Source organism: Crocuta crocuta, unplaced genomic scaffold (genome assembly GCF_008692635.1).
Source record: "Crocuta crocuta isolate KB4526 unplaced genomic scaffold, BGI_CrCroc_1.0 scaffold7, whole genome shotgun sequence".
NCBI classification, from domain to species: Eukaryota; Metazoa; Chordata; class Mammalia; order Carnivora; family Hyaenidae; genus Crocuta; species Crocuta crocuta.
Genome location: NW_027531904.1, coordinates 4,949,082 through 4,972,124, shown reverse-complemented (window position 1 = coordinate 4,972,124; position 23,043 = coordinate 4,949,082). Strand labels below are relative to the sequence as shown.

Here is a 23,043-nt window from a genome sequence, read left to right as displayed (position 1 = left end):
TGGAGCCCTGACACATAGCAAGTTACTTACAGATGTTAGGCCTTTCCCTTTGTATATATTTCTAGATGATATGAGAGTTGTATGGAGTTTCTAAGTTTTGTTATCAACTTTCGTTGATGTGCCCTGAAGATGCTTGGCACCGATTCAGTCCTTCCTCTACACCTGTTAGGTCTTCTGTATACCTGTGGAATGAGTGGATGCATCTGTTTGGGGCCCTGCATAGACATAGAGTGGGGGTGGCCAGTGTGTGGTGTGTTATAAGAGTGCCATGGACCTGTTTCCTCTTGTGACTGATGACTCATTCCCTGAGCAATGCGCTCACCCCCAGCATGGCTATAATGCTTTCTAAATCACTCTCAAAAGTACCATCTCATTTAACATGCAGTACTAAGGTGAAATAGCAATACTCTCATCTCTATCTTATCATTGAGGAAATGAAGAGAGTGAGTTGCCCAAGGCCATGTAGCTAGAAGTAGGGAGTTGTAGGGCCCAGGATCCTGGTCTCAGACTCCCAGTGTCTTGCTTTCTCCACTATACTGGGCTATTCCCTAAATCATTGCTGACATCTGGGAGGAGAATCACCTGGTTTCTGGACCTCAGAGTTTTGATACTCCTCTGAGACTTTCCATAGATCCATCATCACCTTGATTTATTTTTTTTCTGGTTTTCTTTTCTGCTATATGGGAAATGAATACCAACACAGGTTTTCCTGGCAATATTATGGTAGTTGGGTCATTGTCAGAGACTAACTCAAAAATAGTCTAAAAACATTCAAATATTGTTGGATTCATAATCTATATCAGGTGATTGTATGGATAATGTTATGATGAGCCTTGTTAAATACAGGTGAAAAGTACTTTGGAAACGTCTTCCCGTGGCCAGTGCTGTGGTCTGGGAGGTGGTGCGGATGGAGATTGTAAAGTGGGATTTGGTCCAGGTGGGACTGGAATGTTCAGTCTAGTTGGGAAGGTAAAATTAGCTTTCTTAGACCAGAGATGCCAATATGTTAACTTCTGCTGATAGGTGCTGACCATACCAGACAGAGAGGTTCCTGTATTCCAGGGATGCTGGGGAAGGACATGGGTCTTCAATTTGTTTTTGAAAGAATATGTGCGGTGTTATATAGGAGGAAGGAGAGAACTCCTAGATTATGTGTGTGTGCATGTGCATTTGCAAGCAAGCAGGGAACAAAGCCAAGAGAAAGAGAGAAGAAATATTTATTGTGTTAAGCTCCCTGCTAAGCACTCTTCCAACAGTAATCCTGTTCGAATAAATGACATTCTTCCTGTTTTATAAATGAGGACTCTGGGGTTCAGAGAGGTTATGTAACTTGCCCAGAGTCACACAACTAAAGTTATAGATGCCTAGCTATAAATGTCTGCTCCAGAATTCATGTTCTTTCTCTTGTATCATGCTGCAAAGGCTGATTCACGTCTCTCAAGGTGGTCAGGAGCCCAGCTTTCCAAAATGGAACGTTGAAAAATTGTTTCTTCTTGGCAGGGAAACTGATATCTCACTACCACTACTTTTATTTTCCTTAAATAGTTTATTGTCAAGTTGGTTTCCATATAACACCCAGTGCTCATCCCAACAAGTGCCCTCCTCCATGTCCATCACCCCCCTTCCCCTCTCCCCCACCCCCATCAGCCCTCAGTTTGTTCTCAGCATTCAGGAGTCTCTCATGGTTTGCCTCCCTCCCTCTCCCCAACTGTTTTTCCCCTTCTTCTCCCGCATTGTCCTCCGTTAACTTTTTTTTTTTTTACAAACAGTTTATTGTCAAGTTGGTTTCCATATAACACCCAGTGCTCATCCCCACAAGTGCCCTTCTCCATGCCCATCTCCCAGACTTACTCAGCTCAGCTTCCATGTTCCTCTCCCTGAGGATTCAGCACCATGGCCAGAGCCTAGGGAGATCTGGGGGCCCAGTGAGATGTGAACAACTCCCCACAGAGAGGCTCCCAGGTCCTGGGCTCCCCATTTTCCTCTCTCTAGCATCATCGCAGTTGCTGGTGGCTCATCTGTGCTCTTAAGTGAGAGCCAGGTGATGTTGAGGAAAAGCCTCACACATGGGGTGGACAGAACTCTGCTGGTCTGCCTGGTGAGATCCAAATGTAAATAAGGAAGGGCATGTGAGAAGGGTCTACTCCTTTCCATTCTCTCTTCCCAGGTCCAGGGCAGAGGGGAGAAGGATTATGCTTTATGACTTTGTTGACCCTGAACTGGGGAATCCTCTAGGTCCATGAGATGGGAACTGAACCAGAGTGGGGCTCTTTCCTCAAGGGCAGAGCTCCCAGGGTCTGGAGTCCAGAGTTGCCATGTTCATTCCTTTACCAAGCCTGTTCTGTTTCTGTTGAGTGGGGCTGAAAGCAAGTGGGTCTGCCACGTGCTTCATCATAGGAATAAAGAGGGGGATACGCTCTGGGAGCAGCACAGCAGTGCTGGCTGAGTTATGGTACTGTTGGCTTTGTCCTTCATGTCAGTGTGCCCACTTCATTCTTGGAAGGCTGTCTCTTGGGTATATAAAACAGAGCCCTTGACTGGAGATCCAGATACCTTCAGGCTTACATGTGTGTGCAGTGCACACACACAAACAACACACACAGTGCACTCTATGATAGTGTGCTAAGGTCATGAGTTCTGGAATCAGACACACTGATTGCAGCCCTTATTGTAACAGGAGCAGCACTGTGACCTTGAACTAGCTAGCTGACCTCTAAGCCATGGATTTTTTAAATCTGTAAAATGAGAACAAATCCTAACAATAATATGGGAACATAAAACTATTTGGGGGAAGATTCAATGGACTAATATCTTTAATATCTGATATCTAATATCTTTAGTAATTAGTTCCTAACAAGCACTCAATAAATGCTACTCATTATTTCTGCTTCTCAGAAAATTATTTCTGTATCCCAATTTTCTTTAGTTTATTCACATGATTATTGTTAATGATTCTGGAAAAAATCCCCATAGCATGGAACAAAGATTAGCAAGTTAATTAATTGTTTGCACTTGTGTTCAAAGCTCAAGGTTTAAATTAAGTTGAGGTCAGTGTAAGTAGCACTGGTATAAGAAAGAATTAGTTTAATTTGGCACCCTGTTCAATGCACGATTTATGAAATTCAGACCATTCAGTGAAATTCACTTGCATGCTTCCATTTAACAATGCTTGTGATCAAAGTGCAAACAATGTCTTCTGCTCTGTGAAGAGAACTAAAAGCAGAAACACAATTCACAAGTCCTTGTGTGGATGGTCACCCCTGGGCGTACCAGTCTTTGCCAGGACCATGCTCCTGTGTGCTTTTCCATTCTGTTCTCCTTGCTCTCATTTTGCCCAAATCTCAGTCAAAAGTGCCTTGGCTCTATAAACAGATGCCCCCCTGTTTCCAGATTATATGATCCTCCCAGAACCTGTTGGGATGTGAAGAAACAACTCCTTGAGAATCTGCAAGGAACCAAGTAGGGTGGGGGTCATTCTAGGCTCCATATATTCAGTATGAGATAAGAGGTCTTGCATAAGTCTCCGGGGACTCTGCCAGATCTTTGCAGGAGAAAGGCCGTGGAGAATAGGAATGAGCACTGAGCACTGCTTTCCCCAAACATTTTGCAGAATTGGACAACAGAGGCCAAAAGACTGTGCATGGTATAAATTACGGAAAACAGTGGTGTAATGACATTGTTTGGTGAATAAATTAAAGCCCTGAGTCATGAGGCCAATAACAGAGAGGGAGCAGAGAAGTGTAATTAAAAGGAGAAAAGAGATGTTTTCAGCTGACGTTGGAAGTGAGATTGAGATAGGAGTGGGGGTGGGAAAATGGGGGCAGCTGGCCCCTAACTGTGGCTGCAGCTCAGGAGAGGGGACGTGGCTGTTACTGGCAGTCAAAGCAGGTGAGAAAGGAGGCCAGTACCTGACATGGAGAAGAAGAGAGAGTGGTAAATTTGTGGAGAATTTTAGTAGAAGCAAAGTCATGTGAGCTTTGGAAATAAAGATAGCTGTAGGATCCTGAACTCTGCAGGGATTTAGAATAAGCTGGGCTGGGAGAGTCTGTGTGAAAACAGATAAGAACCTGGGGAATAAGGAAGGGAATCAGGAGTGGGCTGGGTCTCCTTGAAGTCATGGAGTTCGAGGAGTTATTCTCCAGGGTCTCTCATATCTACAGCCCTGTGCTTTCTTGCAAATACTCTGTGACCTGCCCTTTCTAAGGATCAGAAATAGCAAGATATTTTATTTATTTTTAATTAATTAATTTATTTNCCCCCAAAAAAACCCCAACAAGATATTTTAGAGCAAGGCACCTGCTTTGGGTCAGCTGACATGCATGGATGTAGGGACTGGCCAACCTGACTGCATCCATCATTCTGTGGGGCCAGTAGGGGTTAAAGACTGTAGGGGGCATTCAGATTTTGAGCCACATGGAGACCTTTGAGATGAGTCCCCTTCTCCAGATTCTTCTGGAAACATAGGCAGGGAATAGTTTCCATGGGAGAATATGTCTGATTCCCTTTATGCGCCAGTGCCTAGCCTTGCCTGACATGGACTAGGTACCAGATTAGTATGGGCTGAATGATTGAGGGGATCAAGGTTGGTAAAAGCTGGGATGGTACTAAAACTTTGTTTAGAGAATTTTCCCATCTTTGTTCTATGCTGTAAACCAACAGCTGGAAGAGTGCATAGCACATAGTGGGAATTCAGTAAAACTGTCAAACTGGGACACTTTTGAGAATGAAAGGGGACTTACTGGATGGGATTCTGGGACAACAGGCATGAGCTGGGACTGTTTGGGCAAACCAGGACGTGTGATCACCCATCATCAGTACTTGTTGAATGAATGGATCTTGTACCATTGGAGCCATCTGAAGAGGAGTGAAGGTTTTATGGGGTTTGCCTCCTTTTAGCCAAAGTACTTCCATTTATCCTGGGATCATCCAGCTAATATTGGTGGGGTACCTACTCTCTACCAGGTATTTCGATTGTATCAGGGATACAAAGAGTTTGAGAAAAGCCTTGTTTTTACTCTTAGGGTGCCCACTGGCTAATAGGAAGCCAGACTGTTGACAGAGTATTTGATAGTATGACAAGTGCCGAACTAAAGGGATGGACAGACTGCTCTGGGAACGTGTGAGCTGGGAAAGCAATAGTCAGGAGGAGGTAGTCAGGAAGGTTTTTTGGAGGAAGGATAGTTCAGTGAGTCCTGGAGGGTGATTAGGAATTTGCCAGAAATTCCAGGAGAAGCCAAAGTGTCCAGGAAGTCTGTTTGTGGCAGAATACTCCTTCCAGATCGACTCAACAACACTATGTTGCTGGACGCTTGGAGCCATAGAATGTGACTAAGATAGATGGGCCCATGACCTCCCAGACTGTCTGAACTGTTTGCCATCAGACACAGTACCATGTAACCCATTAGGGCTGAGGGTGGAATTGCCATGTGGGTCAGGAGCCAGGAGGAGGGGCACCTACCCCATGTCTGGAGTGCTGACCCTGGTAGTGACCTAGGTGGGGAGAACGGCTTCTGGATACCCGCGTGGACTGCGAAGGGGGAGCTGATGTGCCCCTTTCCGCATCTCACTTTTCATTCGGTAACACGGGGAGCCTTGCACCCTGCCCTCCTTATTTTGCTGTTGTTACCTGGGTGAACGGAGCGGTCACAGGACTGGGCCAGGATAGCCGTGCTCCTGCACAGAGATGCGAGGCCCAAGGTCTCAGGATCTGGGTGGAGGAAGCGGCTGGGTGGGAGGGGGTAGGTAGCTAGGAAGCCAGAGGAGGTGGAGGGAGCTGGGGTTTGCGTAGCTGAGGCCCATCTGCCACCCCATCCAGAGCTTTTGGGTGTAATATTAAAATGTTCCTCATTATTTTCCTTGGATGAGTTTGCTATCCTGATATATTAATTATTCTTAAAGGTCAACAGCGCTCTTTCGAATCCCCTTCTGTTCTATCATGTAATCAGTTAATTAATTGGAAACCATTTAGCAGCGTCTGCTGAGCGCCTTGTCTGGTGCGAGTTTTCTTATTTTGTTGTTCCTGCAGCAATGGCTTCCTCCAGGCGCCTGTTTTCTTAAGAAGGATTTGGGAACTGGAGCTGGGCCCCACCCCTCATCCCTCCCCTTCCCCTGGTGGGCGCTCTCACTTCAGTTATACCATAACAGTGGTGAGATCTCATCATCTTTTTTCTGTCTGAGTCTCCATTAGTAAGAAAAGCCCATTTCCGTGGAGTGCCTATGCAGGACGGGCACTGAGTGGGACGCTCGTGTGTAATATTTTATTTGATTCCCACCATCTAATGTGGTAGAGATTTTGCTGCCATTTCAGAGGTGAGAAGAGGCTCAGTTTTGCAGTGAGCTCTCCAAGAATTACGGAGCTAGAAAGGGGCTGAGCAAGATGGAACCTCCTGGAACCTTTATATTCTTGTTTGCTATGGCGTTGGTCCGTCAACGTATCGGGCGAGACTTGGGTTGTGGTAGAGTCTTACGCAGAGTTCTTAGTCCCAGGTGCTGCTGGTTCATTACAGATATAAATATTTGATGGGGACACGGAGCCCCGTTTCATCTTTATTGCACTTCCGCTTTGCTTGCTGTTTCTAAAATCTGATGTATGCGGAGGGCATTCCTCAGCAGCCTGGGGACAGAGCAGAGGTGGGAAGTGGTGCTCGCACATGTGCCCAGCCTCCCAGCACCAGGCAGTCACGCCACAAGGCTGACCCATACTCGGCTCATCGGCAGCTCAGCGTGTTTGTTCTGCCTCACATCTCCTGCCCACACGCCTCCTGGAGATGTGCTCTAAGGCGCTCCAGCCCCGGGCATGTTGTTACGTGTGTGGCCCTGCCAGACCCCGCCCTGCCTGCGTTCTGGTCTGCAGTAAGGGGGGGAATCCATAGGGGGAATGCATTGCCGGTTGAGGGCTCTCCATGCCTCTCCCTGTGGGCTCCTTGGTGCCAGCAGGTGGGTCTCCATCCTTCTTGGCTTTACGTATGGTCCCAGTGAGACTAGGGGACACAGTGGGAAATTTGACATGATCCCCCCTTTCAGAGACCAAGAACTCCAGTCTTCCCACACCTAGGTGGTGTGGAAGGTTTTCTAAATTCTGCTTAAGAGTGGGAGGATTTTGTCCTGGTGGGTCACAGGAAGATAGGGCTCATGGGAAGCACAGGAGATGGAACCCAGTAACACATCTCCTCCTGCTTCTGCTGGTTGGGGGTGAAGAACACAGACTGCAGTCAGGGTGTGGGGGTTTGAGTCTCGGCTCCACCTTACAGCAGCTGCTGGCCCAGGGTGAGGTCTCTAACCTTATTCCATGATCTCTTCTTTGGAAAGTGGCAGCGGTGATGATGATGATGATGATGATGATGATGATGTTGATGATGATGATGATGATGTTGATGTTGATGATGATGATGGTAGCACATCCTTCATGCGGTTGTTATAGTATTTAAATGAGCTCTTTTTTTTTTTAATGTTTCTTATTTTTGAGAGAGAGAGAGAAAGAGAGAACACGAACAAGTCGGGGAGGGGCAGAGAGAAAGCCGGGTAAAGGATCCGAAGTGTGCTCTGCACTGACATCAGGGAGCCCATTGTGGGGCTTGATCTCAGGAACCATGAGATCATGACCTGAGCTGAAGTAAAGAGAGCTGGCCCAGAGTAATCACTGTGCGTTAGCTACTTTCATCACTACCACCTTCAATACCGCTCTGGCCATGCATTGAGTACCTACTGTGTGCCAAGCACTGGGTTGGGCACTTGACATCCATTAATTCATTTTAATCCTTAGAGCTGCCCCACAAGGCAGATACTATTATGATATCTATTGTCAAGATGAAGAATGGCCCCAGAGAGGTTCAGGATCTTACTTGGAGGGTGGGTCACGCAATTCCGGAGGACCAGAGCCAAGAGTCTAGCTTGTCTGTCTGCTGACTGCCACTGTTGCCATGGTCACAGCTAGAGCAGGGGCTCACATCACCTGGAGGGTCCAGCACAGTGTAGGGTGCTGGGCGCACGCCAAACGGTTCTGATTCCGCGGGTCTGGGCTGGGGCCCTGAGAATGTGTATTTCTAACGAGCCCCCAGTGAGGTGATGCTGCCGGTCTGGGGCCCACACTTTGAGAAAACTCCTGCCTGCCCTACGGGACGCGGCATCCCAGAGCAGCACAGTGGGGACATAATGTGTCTCCACCACACAGCCTGCCTGGGCTCTCCCTGCGAGGCCACTTGTCTGCACATTCCATTGTAGGAGCTAATCTGTTACCTCCTTCCTCACGTGGTCTCCACGACCGGGTCTCCTGGCCAGCCCAGTGGATGAGAAGGCACCAGGTGACAGGGGCATCCCTGTGTCCTCCTGGCTGTGCTGGAAGGGAGGTAGACAGCAGTCAGCTACAGCCCTTTAAACACACAGACAGGCTCTGGTCTGGGAAGAGGCGGGGACCCAGAGGCCTGAAGGGTTCTGTTTCAAAGGCACCTGAAGCCCTTAGGCTGCTGTCTCATAACTACTCTCTGGAAAGAGTGGCTTCAGTTAACCCTTTCATCCTAGTTGAGGACACCATGCTCCAGGCTCCTAGGAAGATATGTCAGGCCCTGGGCTAAGGTCTCTGCTCCTTGGGTGGCCTCTGGGGGACCCCGTCCATTGGGCCGCTGAGCAGGGTCCCAGCCTGCTCATGTTAGTCTGTTACTAGCGCTGTCCCGACCCTTCTCCAGACTGCCTACAGGCACCTCTCACGCCGCAGCCCTCCACCAGGGTTCACATGGGGAGGCCAGCTCCCCTTTCTCGTTCTTAACAGTGGCGTCTGTTCCAAGGAGCTCGATTCATTGGCTCTTCTCACGGTGTCTCTTTACATCTGGATACATGGCTGTTTCATGCTCCTGTGCTTGTATATGTGATCCGAGTTTTCAGGACGGAGGGGGTTGGTAAGAGGTGAAGCAAAACTCATTGAGAAGACAGCAATTCATGACTGTTGGTGGTTCTGGAAGTGTGGTTCCCAAACTGGGAGCGTCACCATCACCCTGGGAACTGCTTAGCAATGCGAATTCCAGGCCAGACCTACTGACTCAGAAGCTCCGGGAGGCGGAGCCTGGTTGTCTGGCTTTTAGAAGTCTCCAGGTGATGCTCATGCCCAGAGTTGGAGAACCTGTGTCCTGAATGCTTCCCCCAAGCCCACCCCTGGTCTGTGTTCCTTCCAACCTCTCATCACGAAGGAGGGACCAGAGGCAGTGTTGGCTAATCACATTTCTTTATAAACAGGCCCGAAGCCTCTTGGTGCTTTTACCATTTTGTTGTTTTGGGGAGAGCCATAGATCTTCCTGGAGTCCCAAAAGTAGATGTTAGAATGTAGATCTTGGGTGCCTGGGCTCACTAAACGATACTCTGCGGGAATATACATTCTGCATCTTGAAGAGCAGGGTGGTACTCGAGCCCCTGCCCACCCTCCTCCCTGCCCCCCTTCCCCGGACTCCGGTTCCCCCCACATCCTGACGGTGCATGTGGCAGTTCCCTCACCAGCCTCTCTGTGGCCGCAGCCGCACTCACTCACCTGTGGCTCCCTCCTCCCTCAGTAGCCCCTGCTTTCCTTTTAGTCTGTTTGTTGATTGTCCCACAGATGCTTTCTGCATCTTTGTTCTTCTCTTACCACAACAGCTCTTGAGTGAAAAATGAGTGTGATTCATTGGCCCCATCACTATGTCACCATGGTCATGTACAGAGCCTCTTTCAGGCCATGGCTCCCGGAGCCAGACCCAGCCTGCTCTGCCCCTGAGGGGGACAGCTGGTAGGAACTCCCCATGTCTGTTAGGTCTCGTCCCCCCCAAGCCCCCCGGGGCTCCAGACAGAGCTCTTATGCTTCAAGGCAATTAGTTTTTGGTTAATTTGTCTGAAAAGAAACTCCCAGGGAGCAAAACCCCTCAGAGTATAGTCTCAATAACAGTCAAGATCTGGTGAGAAGCAGACTGCAGGAAGGCTCAGAGCTGATGGTAAGGCCTTTTCATGAGCCTTACCTCCGGCCCCCAGGCTTCATGGTGAGGGCTGCCTGTTCTCTTGACCTGTGGGGCCTTCAGGCTCTGCTTGAGCCTGTGGGCGGGTGGCCGGGCTGGGCGGGAGTTCAGACACCAGCACGGCTTCAGGGGAGTCGATGCCACTTGTTGTCTTGTTAAAGTGGGTGGCTGTGTGTTCTTTGGTTGAACTGAGATTTTGTTGATGCCTGAGTTCAGGGGGTTATGCCTGGGCCTCTGGGACTTGTTTTAATGGGCTTGGGCCTGTGAGAGCTCTGGCAGTGACTGGAGATGGGCAGATAAGGGGAGAGGCACCATATGCATGAACAATGATAGATTGTATTTATCAAGGGCCAGGCCTCATACCAGCTGCTTTCTGTGTCCCATTTGCCAGAGCCGTGTAATCCTCACCACAATTCATGGGGACAGGCCCTGCAGTATCCCCAGTTTGCATACGAACAGAGAGGTCAGGTGATGTACCCAGGGTCACAGAGCTTGGGAGCAGCTCCCAGACCCATCTGATGCTGAGATTTTGTGAGAATGCAACTGAACTTGCTATATATTTCTTGAGGACTTACGATGCTCCAGGGGCTATAAAGACTATTCAGCTGAAAAGAAGTGGGTTCTTCACCTGCAGGAAGAGCAGTCTTCTGGGGGAGGCCAGGGCCTACACAGCAGACAGTCAGAGCTGGAAGTCTGAGATGTGGGCTGTACATGAGGCCCAGACAGAGAGGAGAGAAAAGGAGAGAAGAGGAAGGAAAGGAAGGTTTCTGTGTGGGTGACACTGGCCATACTTAGGGCTATTTGAACTGTACTTGCAGTTCAAGGGCCGTGGTGTGGAGAGAAGAAGGGCCAGGAAGCTATGAGGGTGTAGCCAGCCTGGTGATACCTCTCTGCTCATAGTGGTGCTGATGGTGAGGCTTTTAGGGTTAGTTACGAGAAGGGAGTGGTTGAGGTCATTGTGTGAAAAGACTTGAATTTCAAGGTGGAGTCTGGATTTGATTAGGTGAGTCGAGCGTTCCTAAAGTCCAGCAGTCATGCCCAAGTATAGTCTCTTGTGTGCTAGGCCACAGCCCTTCTTCACCCTCTTGGCATGCAGCACGTCCTGTTTCCTCTCTTTTCCTGAGTGTCCTGGCTTCTCCAGCTTGAGAGGATGCTGGCACCTTCTTACGGGTGTTGCCATATAGCTGGTACAACAGGAGTGATTCCTTTCCATACGGCAAGTCACGTGACTGCCGGATTCTGGGACAGTTTGGCGTCTGGGGACTTTGGAGAATTTCTGGTTAGACTTCTCCTCTCCACTGAGGGCCCCAGTCAGTGCTTGGCTTTTACAGATGGTCTAGAGCTTCGTGAACCAATATGGTAGCCTTGGCCACCCATGGCTATTAAGCCCTTGAAGTGTGGCCAGTACAAATTGAGCTGTGCTGTGGGTGTAAGGCACACATGGATTTCAAAGCCAGAGCACACACACCAAGGAATATGAACTATCTCCTTAGCATTTGTTAAACTGATCACATCAATTGATGGTATTTTATATTAAGTATGAATATAACTAGTTTCCTCTCTGCAGTTTTTAAAACATGACCACTAGAAAATTTGAATTAGCATATGTGGCTCACATATATTTCTGTGGGTGAGTGAGTGCTGGTACATATTTTCTTCGGAGGTCCATGTACTAAATAATTTAGGCTTTGCGGACCATTTGGTCTCTGAGACACCTACTCAACTCTGCGGCTCTATGCAAGCTCCAGGGGTGTCTGTATTTTATTTATTTTTTCCTTTTTTAATGTTTCTTTCTTTATTTTGACAGAGAGAGAGAGAGAGAGAGAGAGTAAATAGGGGAGGAGCAGGGAGAGAGGGAGACAGAGAATCCCAAGTAGGCTCCACAGTATCAGTGTGAAGCCTGATGCGGGACTCGAATTCATGAACCGTGAGATCATGACCTGAGCCAAAATAGTCAGCTGCTTCACCAACTGAGCCACCCCCATATGGAGGCACCCCTCTCTTTTTTAAGTTTATTTATTAGGTTCCTGGGTGGCTCACTTGAAGCGTTTGGCTCTTAACTTTGGCTCAGGTCATGATCTCTTGGTTCATGGGTTTGAGCCCCATGTTGGGCTCCTTGCTGGAGCCTGCTTGGGACTCCCTCTTTGTCCCTCTGTCCCTGTCCCTTTCAGGCTTATGTGCTTTGTCTGTGTCTTTCAAAGTAAATAAATAAACTTCAGAAAAACCTTTATTTGTTTTGAGAGAGAGAGAGAGCACGCAAGGAGGGGAGAGGGAGAGAGAGAGAGAATCCCAAGCAAGCTCCACACTGTGAGCACAGAGCCCAATATGGTGCTTGAACCCACAACTGTGAGATCATGACCTGAGCCAAAACCACGAGTTGGGCATTTAACTGACTGTACCACCCAGGTGCCCCTTAAGAGGGTGTGGGTTTTCTGTTGTTGCTGTAACAAATTAACCCAAACATTGTGGTTTAAACACACACATTTCCTGTCTTGTGCTGTGTAGCTTAGAAGTCCAACATGAGCCTCATTGGGCTAAAATCAAGATGTCTACAGGGCTGGGGTCCCTTCTGGAGGCTCTAAGGGAGAATTGTGACATTGCTTCTTCCAGCTTCTAGAGGCCACACACATTCCCTGGCCTGTGGCGCCTTCCTCCATCTTCAAAGCCAGCACATCACCTCTCTTTTCCTTTCTTCCATTGTCACATCTCCCTCTGTCCCCCTCTTCTACTTTTGAGGATACTTGTGATTGCACCAGGCTGTGGGGGAAATAAGAACAATTTTCTCAAGGTCCACACTCTAAATCACATCTGCAAAGTCTCTTTTGCCATGGAGGTTGATCTATTTACAGATTCTGGGGACTCGGATGAGGACATCCTGGAGGACTGTTACACCACCGAGGACGTGGCCACAGACAACACGTAAATGAAGGGATGTGGCTGTGTTGCAACAAAAACAGAGTGCTGGCCTGCAGACGGTAGCTTGCTGACCCCTGCACTCCATGATTAACGATTCTGCTCCCAGTTCCAATGTGTGGGGGCTTTTTCCCCCACACCACCACAAAATTCTGGGACACTAGCTGGGTATCCTACGTTTCAACTCAGTTCTAACACTATCTACCCAGAGAGAGCATCAGACTCCACAGGTTGAAGGGCTCAGTGCCCACTCCAGATGCCAATCCCAAATCCATACTGTTGCTGGTGCTTCTCACAACCTGGCTGTAAATCAGAGCTTCCCATAACCTCTTCCTTGGGTTTGATTAATATGCTAGAGTAGCTCACAGAACTCAGGAAACGAATGTACTCAACTAGATTACTAGTTTGTTACAAAGGATAGCAAAGAATGTAAATCCAGAAGGAGATAAAGAGATACATAGGGCCAGGTCCCCAGTAAAGGGGCTATTGTCCTTGTGGAGTTTGGGGTTTAGCTTGGTAGCTCGTGGAGGTGTTCTGGTTCACCAACCCCAAAGCCCTATCTAATGGGGGATTTGTAATATAGGCATGGTTGACCAAATCATTGCCCATTGGCAATTGATTCAATCCTCACTCCCTCTCCCCTCCCCAGAAATGGGGGTGGGGTGGGACTGAGACTTCCGATCCCCTTGTGCAGGGGCCTTACAAAAATCACCTCATTCTCTGAAGTAATTTTCTTTTTTTTTTTTTTAAATGTCTGTTTTATTTATTTCTAGGAGAGAGAGAGAGACAGCATGAGCAGGGGAGGGTCAGAGAGAGAGGGAGGCACAGACTCTGAAACAGGCTCCAGGCTCTGAGCTGGCAGTCAGCACAGAGCCCGATGCGGGGCTCGAACCCACGAACCGCGAGATCATGACCTAAGCGAAAGTCGGACGCTTAACCGACTAAGCCACCCAGGCGCCCCTCTCTGAAGTAATTTTCAGGAGCTGAGGACAAGAGATCAAATATTATAACAAAAGATGCTCCCATTCAAGAAATTCCAAGGATTTTGGCAGATGTGAGCCAAGAACCCTGTACCAAGAGCAAATACATATTTCTTACAAAAGCCATCATTTCCCTACGTTATGTGGGTTTTTTTTTTTTTTTTTTTTTTGGTGGGGTGATATCTTTACTAGATTATTCTGTGGTCTGATAAGTTTGAGATTCCATAGGTCAGATCCTTCTCTTAGGAAAGGCCCTGAGAAGTTCTGCAGTAAATAAGTCTTTCATTTTGTTGAGAACCACATTATTCAAGCACCATGAATATTTTCCCTTGGAATATCTGTTAATGTACTGCGGACCTCAGATTCCTGGGAACATACTCTGGGAAACCCTGGGTTAGCCCAGCCCAGGGCCCTTGTAGAATAGCTGTCTCCAGTCTCCTGATCTAAGGTCAAGACACCAGTCACGTCACTGGAGATTTGATTAGAGAAAGCATTTTGGCTTCATTAAAGTTCATTAAATGAGCCATCCAGTGTAATTTAGCTGAATAAAAATGGCTCAAATGGCTTTAACCCCCACCCCCTTTTACAGCAATTTAATTGAGGGAAAAGCAAATATATCAGTGATGTAGAAGAATATTTCTTGGTCTTCAAGAGGAAGGTTGGGCAGCAGTCCCTGCCTTCTGGTCACAGACTCTGGGTTTTAAGAGATTGGCTCATCCAGCAGCAGGCCTTGGAGATGGGATCGCATGGTGCTTCCTTCCTCCCCACCCGTTCAGCCCAGGGAGTTTGGTGGCAGCCACCTTAATGGCTCCTCGTGGCAGGCTGTTGTCCCCTTTGGTGTGGGGCCACCTGTACAAAGTCTCAAGGTCAAGGTCAAGGATGCATACATGCCCTGGCTCTTGGAGAAATGGGTAGTAGACTGGCAGCCGCCACCTCCTCCTCTGTGGCTGGTTGGCTCCTTTCCAACAAACTGTGGGGTTGGTGCTGTATCAGGGCGTTTTCCCTTCTTGACCTTCCCTCCAGGTTCTCCAGCAAGGTCAAAAGAATCTCGGGGCACCTGGGTGGCTCAGTCAGTTAAGCGTCCGACTTCGGCTCAGGTCATGATCTCATGGTTGGTGGGTTTCAGCCCTGCGTTGGGCTGTGTGCGGACAGCTAGCCCAGAGCCTGGAGCCTGTTTCAGATTCTGTGTCTCCCTCTCTCTCTGACCTTCCCCGGTTCACGCTGTGTCTCTCTCTCTCTCTCAGAAATCAATAAAATATTAAAAAAAAAAAAAAGAATATTGGCAGGGAAGGGAGTTGGCTGTGTCCAAGAAGACCCGAGGAGATACTTTTATGGGGCAAGGGAAGGAGGACAGACAGATTGTCAAGGGGGCATTGGCTCTTACAGAAGGAGCCATTGCAGTTTTCTTCTTTTTTCCTTAAAATATTTATTTATTTTGAGAGAGAGAGATAGAAAGCGAGCACATACACCAGTGAGGGAGGAGCAGAGAGAGAGGGAGAGAGAGGATCCCAAGCAGGCTCCGGGCTTAGCGAGGAATCCCATGTGGGGCTTGAACTCACAAGTGTGAGATCATGACCTGAGTTGAAATCAAGAGTGAGATGTTTGGCTGAGCCACCCAGGTGCCCCAACAATCACACCTTTCAAAATGTTACCTTCTTGGATGGAGGAAATGAGACTTAGATGATGATGGATGCAGCCAGCAAGCCTCAGCTCCTGGGATCCTACATGATGGGGAGGGGCTTGACCTTTGCTGCGTTCTGGGTAGCTGTGCTTGGTGCTTGGAGCCCCAATGGGGTTCAGAATCATGCCTCTTGCAAGTGGCTGAATGGGCCTCTGGGAAAAGTCAAGGGGCCGTGGCATCCGTCTTTGGGATGCAGCTGAGCACACTCCTGGTTCTCAGCATTATTTTTTTTTTCTTCCCTTACTCCAAAGGGTTTGTTGAGACAAGTTTCACATCCAAGTCCAGGGCAGAGGAGATGGGGCTTCTAAACAGGAATCTGGAAGGTGGCCAAAAGGCTTGGGGTGGAACCCAAAAAAGAAAGTGAACTAGAGAAAGAGAGTGGTTCAGGGAGAGGAGATTTAGACTATCACACAGTGATAACGGGGGGGGGGCATTAAAATATACAGGGGAGCTGTGGGGGAGCCAGAGGACCCCCCTCCACCCTCCAGGCCCCATCTTCTCCATGGGTGACCGTGGATGCGGTGGTGGAGGTAGGGGTGGGCACCTCCTCCGAGGGCATCACCAGCTCCCCACGCAGTTACTGGTCCTGGAAGCGCTGGGTAGTTTCTGGAAAGCTGTTTTGAGAGAACAAAAGGGGTGGATGTGGATCGGGCATGCTTCTGGTGTGGGCCGGGCTGGGCCTTCCCCCTGAGGACAGCCCAGGGTGCGGCTGGCTCCATGGCTTCCTGAGGGACCCAGAGCAGGGGCAGCTCGCATGCAGGTCTGAGAAGCTGGAGAAGGGGCCTGGGGCTTCAGAGGGAGAACCTGGCTCCTTCTGGCATCTTGGAAAAGCTGATCCCCAGGACGCCCAGCCCTGGTTGTGATGCTTCCAAGAAGGCAGCTCAGATACCAGGACTAGTGGGTGTCTGGATGCAGAGAAGAAATTCCCCGAGGCTATCGGGGAGGGAGATTCCTGAAGGAGGCAGCATCTCAGGCTGGAGGCTTCGGGAAGGGCAGGCAGTGGGGGATGGCGTCCTGGGGGCAGGGCGGTTAGCACCGACAGGCTCTGAGACATGCAGGAAGAGGCTGGGCCTCTGAGCCTCCAGATTGAGCCTGGGAGTCACCGCAGTCCCACCTGCCCAGCCCAGCCCCCCAGTTGGCGTGGCAGCCAGGGCGGGGCCAGGTGGGCATCACACGAAGCTCAGCTTTCTCTTTTCACAGCCTTTTGCAGAAAAACAACTGCGTGTGCCTGGGGGCACCTGACCTAGTGAACAGATGCCAGGTTAGATCTTAGCAGCCGGAACCTGATGGGGAGGTGGGTTCCTAGAGCTGGGCATAGAGAAAGGGAGTGACTGGAAACCATGGCTTGGAGCCTTTGGTGGGCAGCCAGCTCGGCTCTCAGGGTCTGGGGTAAAAGAGGTGCTAAGGACAAGTATATAGTTTGCTTGAGCTGCTGTAACAAAACAGCAGAGGCCTGGGCGGCTGAGACAACACAAAGGTATTTGCCACAGTTCTGGAGGCTGGAGGTCCCAGGTCACGGTGTTGGCAAGGTTGGCTTTTTCTGAAACCTCTCTCCTTGGTTTATAGATGCAGGTCTCTCCACATGTCTTCATGCGATCCCCTTCCACACACGTCTGTGTCCTAATCTCTTATAAGCACACCAGCCTTATTGGATGAGGGCTCCTCTCAGTGACCTCATTTAACCTTAATTACCTCCTTAAAGGCTCTGTCTTGAGGTACAGTCACTTTCAGAGGTACTGAGTGTTCCGATGTCAACACACGGATTTAAAAAAATTTTTTTGATGTTTATTTTTGAGAGAGAGTGTGAGCAAGGGGAGGGCAGAGAGAGAGGGAGACACAGAATCCGAAGCAGGCTCCAGGCTCTGAGCTGTAAGCACAGAGCCCGACGTGGGGCTCAAACTCCCAAACTGAGAGATCATGACCTGAGCTGAAGTCGGAGGCTCAACCAACTGAGCCACCCAGGCACCCCAACATATGAATTTTTCTAAATGTTTTATTTATTTTTAAAAGAGAGAGAGAGAGAACAAGTTGGGGGGGAGCAGAGAGCTTGGGGGACAGAGGATCTGAAGCAGGCTCTGTGCGGACAGCAGCAAGCCCGATGCAGGGCTCGAACCCACAAACCTTGAGATCATGACATGAGCTGAAGTTGGTCGCTCAACTGACTGAACCACCCAGACGCCCTCAAAATATGAATTTTGAGGGGACACCATTCAGCCCATGACCACAGAAGACAAAACCACAGTGAGAGGGATTGAGGAGATGGAGGGGTAGAGCCGAAGTGGGGGCAGGGCAGACCTGACAAAGGTCCACAGTGTGGACGTGAACGGATGCGGGATGCTGGGCTGACTGAGGCTTTGATGGGACATAAGAGCACAGGGATAGTGGGGCGCCTCCCACCAAAGGTCCCTTACACAGTTCAGTCCTGAAACATGACCTGCCCCGTGATCCTGCCTTGTGTCCATGACCCCTGGTCCTTCCCCGTGGTCCTGCCTCTGCCGGCAGAAGAGGGCGCACTTCCAGGTGTCGGCCGTGTGGTGAATCCAGGAAATCTATGAAGTCCCCCACCTTCTGGACCACTTATGGATGGATGGAGCTCCATGTCCCTTCTCAAGTCTCAGCCCCCAAAGATATGGTGTCCTTGGGGCAACACAGGAATTCATCTGGCTGGATTTTCTTGGCAACAGGGTCCATCCTGAGTGACCTTCTCCTTGGACAGTAGGTTTCCGAGGGTGGAGGGTGACTTCCTCTGCATTCCCAGGATCCGTGCTGCTGCATTTGGACGCCCCCTTTAGGAAGATCATGGGACTGCTAACCACACCAAGGTTCACCCCTGTTCACCAAGGGGTTAATGCAGAAAGGGCCATCTCAGCCCTATCCTTCCTCAGGGTCAGATTCTGGCCATCTGTGTGTCTGGCTCCCTGTCCCCAGAGCACCCAGTAGCGGCAGCATCATTGCTCATGACTCCGGGCCCCAGAGTCTGGGCTGTGCGAGAGCCAGTAGTGCAGGACAAAATTAATGGCTTTGTTTGGTCGTCTCAGATGAGGGATATAGGGGCAGTGTCACAGAGCTTGATTTTGGGAAAGTGTTTGATGCATCATCTCGTAAAATCGTGCTCACCAAATTAATTCCAGTGGCCCGGTGGCTTGGAAACTGGCCATTGACCCAAGCAAAAGTCAGAGACGGGTGGTAATGGATCTGTTAGGGAGGAGGGGCCAGGAAGAGGCTGCTGTGGGGCCCAGAGGCAGGATGGTGCTTAAGTAAACTGTTGTCTGAGGATCAGCATAACCGGCCCATCAATAACTGGTGATGGGTGAATACAGGTGAGGCGCTAGCCAGAAGGACTCTCAGGGGCAATGAATTCTGAGTGGGTGGTAAGTCTCTTAAAGCCCTATCTCTCCGCTTCCCCATGTGCCCCACGCCACAAGCATTGATAAATGCCTGTGTGGCCAGGGGTGTGCCCTGCTTGTCTCGTGGTGGCCGTGTGTTTGCCTTACTTGTCTTTTGTGTATATATTTGTCTCTGGGGCCGGATGCTTCTCTTGTGTGTCTCTGGTGAGGCGCTGTGTACAGTTGCATGGGTTGCGCACACCGCACTCCTTCAGGGACTTGTGCAGCACAGTGTCGCTGTCTCTGGCAGCACCTACTGAGGTGTGTGTTTGTGTACCTGGGAATTTACATGTCTGTGTGTTGGTCTCAAATGTCCCAAGATGTGTCATGTGTTGCTTGTTGATGGGATCTTTGCATGAAGGCCACTCAGACCTCTTCAGCTTTGGACAGTGACCTCTGAGCCCCAGTTTCCTAATGTCTACCACAGAGGGAATAGTAATAGGTACTGGTATGGTTGCTGTAGATAGTTAAGTGAGGTCATGAGTGTAAAAGTGCTTATTAACACAGTCCCTGGTGCTTAGTTAGCCCTTGGTGAATGGCAGCTGTTGGTTGTGGTGGCAGGGCAGGGAGGCAGGAAGAAGTGCAGACGGGAGGGGAGCTGGTCTGTAGAGGGAGTGAGGGCGGGCTTTCCTTCCAACAAGAGAGGATGGTCTGTGTACCAGTGAGGCACCTGTAGTCCTGAACAGAGCCTGTGACCGTGCAGTGGCCACTCCATCTGGCCCACGACCTGGCAGAATCGTGCTGGGTGCAGGAGGGGCAGGAAGGAGAGGAAGCCAGGATGCCCCCGGGGGTACCGGAGCCCGCCTGCCCCGTACGGGGTGTCCCAGGCCCCCTTTCCCATTCATCTTGTAATCAGGAGATGATGCCGTGTCTTATTCTTTATTTGCCAAGAATGCCCGTTATTTTCTATCTTTCTGAATCCAATTTGCTCATGACATTTCTGTCTAATGTAGCATAACGTGACCTTTGTGAAGGGACATTGCTGGCAGCCTGCGCCCTGCCGCCGGCTCCCCAGGAACCCCTCGCACACGCCCTGGCTGGACCCCCTCGGGGATGGGCAGGGCCCCCACTTCACCTGGATCATTTCTTGCTGGGGGTGGAGTGGTGATGGGGGCAGGGACAGAGCGGGCCTGCTTCCGAGGGCTCCCTGACTCCAGGGTTCCTGGCTGCTGACTCTTACGGGGTGCTGCTCCGTTCTAGAACAGGGGGTTCTGTTCAAGGCCATGCTGCAGGGGTGTGGAGACCTCAAGGCGGGCGGGCCTTGCCTGTACTTTTGCTGCCACCGCTGTTGTGGTGCGTGGACAGTGATCTGGGAGAACCACAAAACAAAACAGGAGATTCTGCCTGGATGAGTCGTGCACATTTGCTGAAATGTCGTAGAGGCTAATGGTAATGGGGACTCGGAGAGGCATCGAAACCAGTGTCTTTGACCCTGAGGTCTGAGCTCTAGGTGCAAAACCTAGTGTAAAGTCAGCCACTAGCCCACACAGCTGCGTGTGCATCTGATCCACACTCCACCCTCCTGCCCAGTGGGTCCCAGGGCGCTTTGCCCCAGAGGTGTCCTTAAGTGGCCACTGTGCAGGTGCTCCTTTATCACCCGTTTCCTGAGGGCTGTAGGCACAAGACACACTGTCGGCAGGGGTTTTGTGAAGCTGAGCATGTGGAATGGTTACAGTTTATGAGCTTTTGGTGAGTCACGTGTATTCGAGTTCTACATCCCCCAAGCACCTACCCTAGACAGCGCCCCACGGGCCGGAGGACCCTCGAAGGACTGTGCTGGCTTCAGGGGGAGCAGAACAGGAAGCTGAGGGACCTCTTCCTGCCTGTGGTCCCCCTTTTTTTGCCCACCAGTCCCCTGCACCCACAGGAAGGGGGGTGCCTTTCTTAACATAGTCACAGGCTGTCACCAAGAATAGGGCGGCCTCAGATGTGAGGGGGAAGCCACATCCCTTGGATCCTTGTGTCTGTCATCTGTCCCCGTGAAAGGTGTGAATACTGTCTGTGATTTCACCAGCCTGGACTTCCCCCGTGATCTCTAGCCCCATGTGGCCAGCAGGCTAGTTGATTTCTCTCCCTAGATATCTAACAGGCATCTCTAACTTTGCAGGGGAAGCTCTTGATCTGAACCCCACCCCCAGATATGACCCTTTTACAGCTTCCCTGGTCTCACTAAATGACACAGCTGCTCACCTGATTGCTGGCGTCTCCCTCCCTCCTCTCCCAGACCCAATCCAATAGGAGGTTCTGGTGGGGCCCCCTCGCCCCTCCTCCCAGTCCACCTGCTTCATTATCTCTAATCCCCTTCCTTAATACAGAAGCCTCCTAAGGGGTCTGCCACCTTCCAGTCTTGGTCTTTTACTTTTTATAAAAAATGGTGATCAACGATGTCACTTCCCTACTTAAAGCCATCCACTGCCTTCTCATTGCTTTTTAAAATAAAATCCAAGGTCTTCAGTATAGCCAGTAAGGTGGGTGTGGCTGTTTCCTCTTCTCCTTACCCCCAACCACTCTCCCCTGCGTCCTTCCCCACTGGCCTCCTGTCCGCCTTTGCTCTTCCTGGCATCCACTGCCCAGAGCGGCCCAAGCCTGACACTGGTTCCTTCCCACTCCTACCTCAGCTCGATGTCACCCTCTCAGAGGGCACCTAAGCTCCTGCATCGAGGAGCCGTCTCCCTCTCCCGCGTCGGCAATGGCATCACTTTGTCCCCTTCCTTCTGTTCATGGCAGACTGCAGCTTACTCATTTATAACTCACATAAAAGTGTCATGGGGTCCTTCTGTTTCACCTGCCCCTCATTCTCACTGTAGCCTGTATTTGGTTCTCTCCAAAGACGTGCTGTAGAAATCACCTACATAGGGGTACGCGAGTGTAAGCATATACACGTGTGTAGAACAGGAGTGTGCATTTGCATTTATTACCTGCGTGTTTGATGGACACCAGTACACACATGCTGTGTGTGTGTGGGTTGATATTTACCTACATGGCCTCCTTACAGCCATCCGTGCTCATCAGTATGTGGGCGCATTGTTCCTGGGGTCCTACTTCAGTTCTGGTGGTGTCTAACTGCCTCCTGTAAGGAGCCTGGCAAAGCGATAACCGTGGGTGTGTTTCTTCTATTATTTGGAAGAGTACTGACTACTCCTTTCCCCTGTACATCCTAATGAGAACAATTAAATAGCCATTAGGAGGAGAACAGAAGTGTGAACAGAAAGGCTGATGTCTTGATCATTGATGGGCTTCTTTGCTGGGGGAAGGACTGGATGGAAGAAATTGTAGGTGATCTGCAGAGTTTTTTTCCCAGTATTGTGAATGTTAAGAATGCTTGTTGGTAAAAGGATGCATAGTTTCACTGATGTGAGATGAGTAAATCCTAGACATACTATGGTATGGCATCGTCCATTATTGAGACCATATTATATTCCTAAAAGTTGGTTAAGAGGATATATCTTCTATTAATGCTTATCACAAAAAAAAAAGTAGAGAGAAAGAGTAGGCTACTTTCATTAGAGTTGATGGTTAAGTTTATGGCATCATTTATGGTGACCATTTCATGATTATACACTTACCTTGAAATTCATCAAAATGTATACATGAAATACGCACAGTTATTTTTATGTCAGTGATACCTCAGTAACAGGAATGAAAAAGAATGCTGTTGGCTTGTGTTACCCCGAGAGGTCTCTGTTCTCCTGTAGGAGGGTGGCTTCCAGAAGGTTCTCTGAACCCTTATCATGGTGTGGGGATGTGGGAAAATGACCAGGAATCCAGACCTGATCTATGGCTATGACTACTGGCAGTCATGTATTGTTAGCAGAATGGAGCCGAGGAGAAGAACAGCACAACCACACTCCCGTGAAATAATCAAGCCTATTTCCATGAGTATTACCTGATGCAGATCTGTCCCTTAATATCCCCTTTGTCTGTCATTCTTGCAGAAACCTGTCGAGTAACCGGCTTACTACACTCTCATGGCAGCTCTTCCAGACGCTGAGTCTTCGGGAATTGTAAGTTTGGTCTTGAAATCCATCCAAGGAGTAGAGTGGTAGAAGAGGCTGGGTGGGGAGAAGTGTCAGGTTCTCCGCCTGAGGAGAACCTGTGGAGCCGCCGAGGTT

General features: G+C 49.7%; 1 protein-coding gene across 1 annotated transcript in view; it reads left to right on the top strand.

Moving 5' to 3' along the window:
• The window catches only part of NTRK3 (neurotrophic receptor tyrosine kinase 3), a 353,170-nt gene that overhangs the window by 92,877 nt on the left and 237,250 nt on the right, over window positions 1-23,043 (top strand). Inside the window, 1 exon segment of the mRNA XM_077774348.1 lies at window positions 22,867-22,935. Coding sequence (XP_077630474.1) covers window positions 22,867-22,935 — 69 coding nt within the window.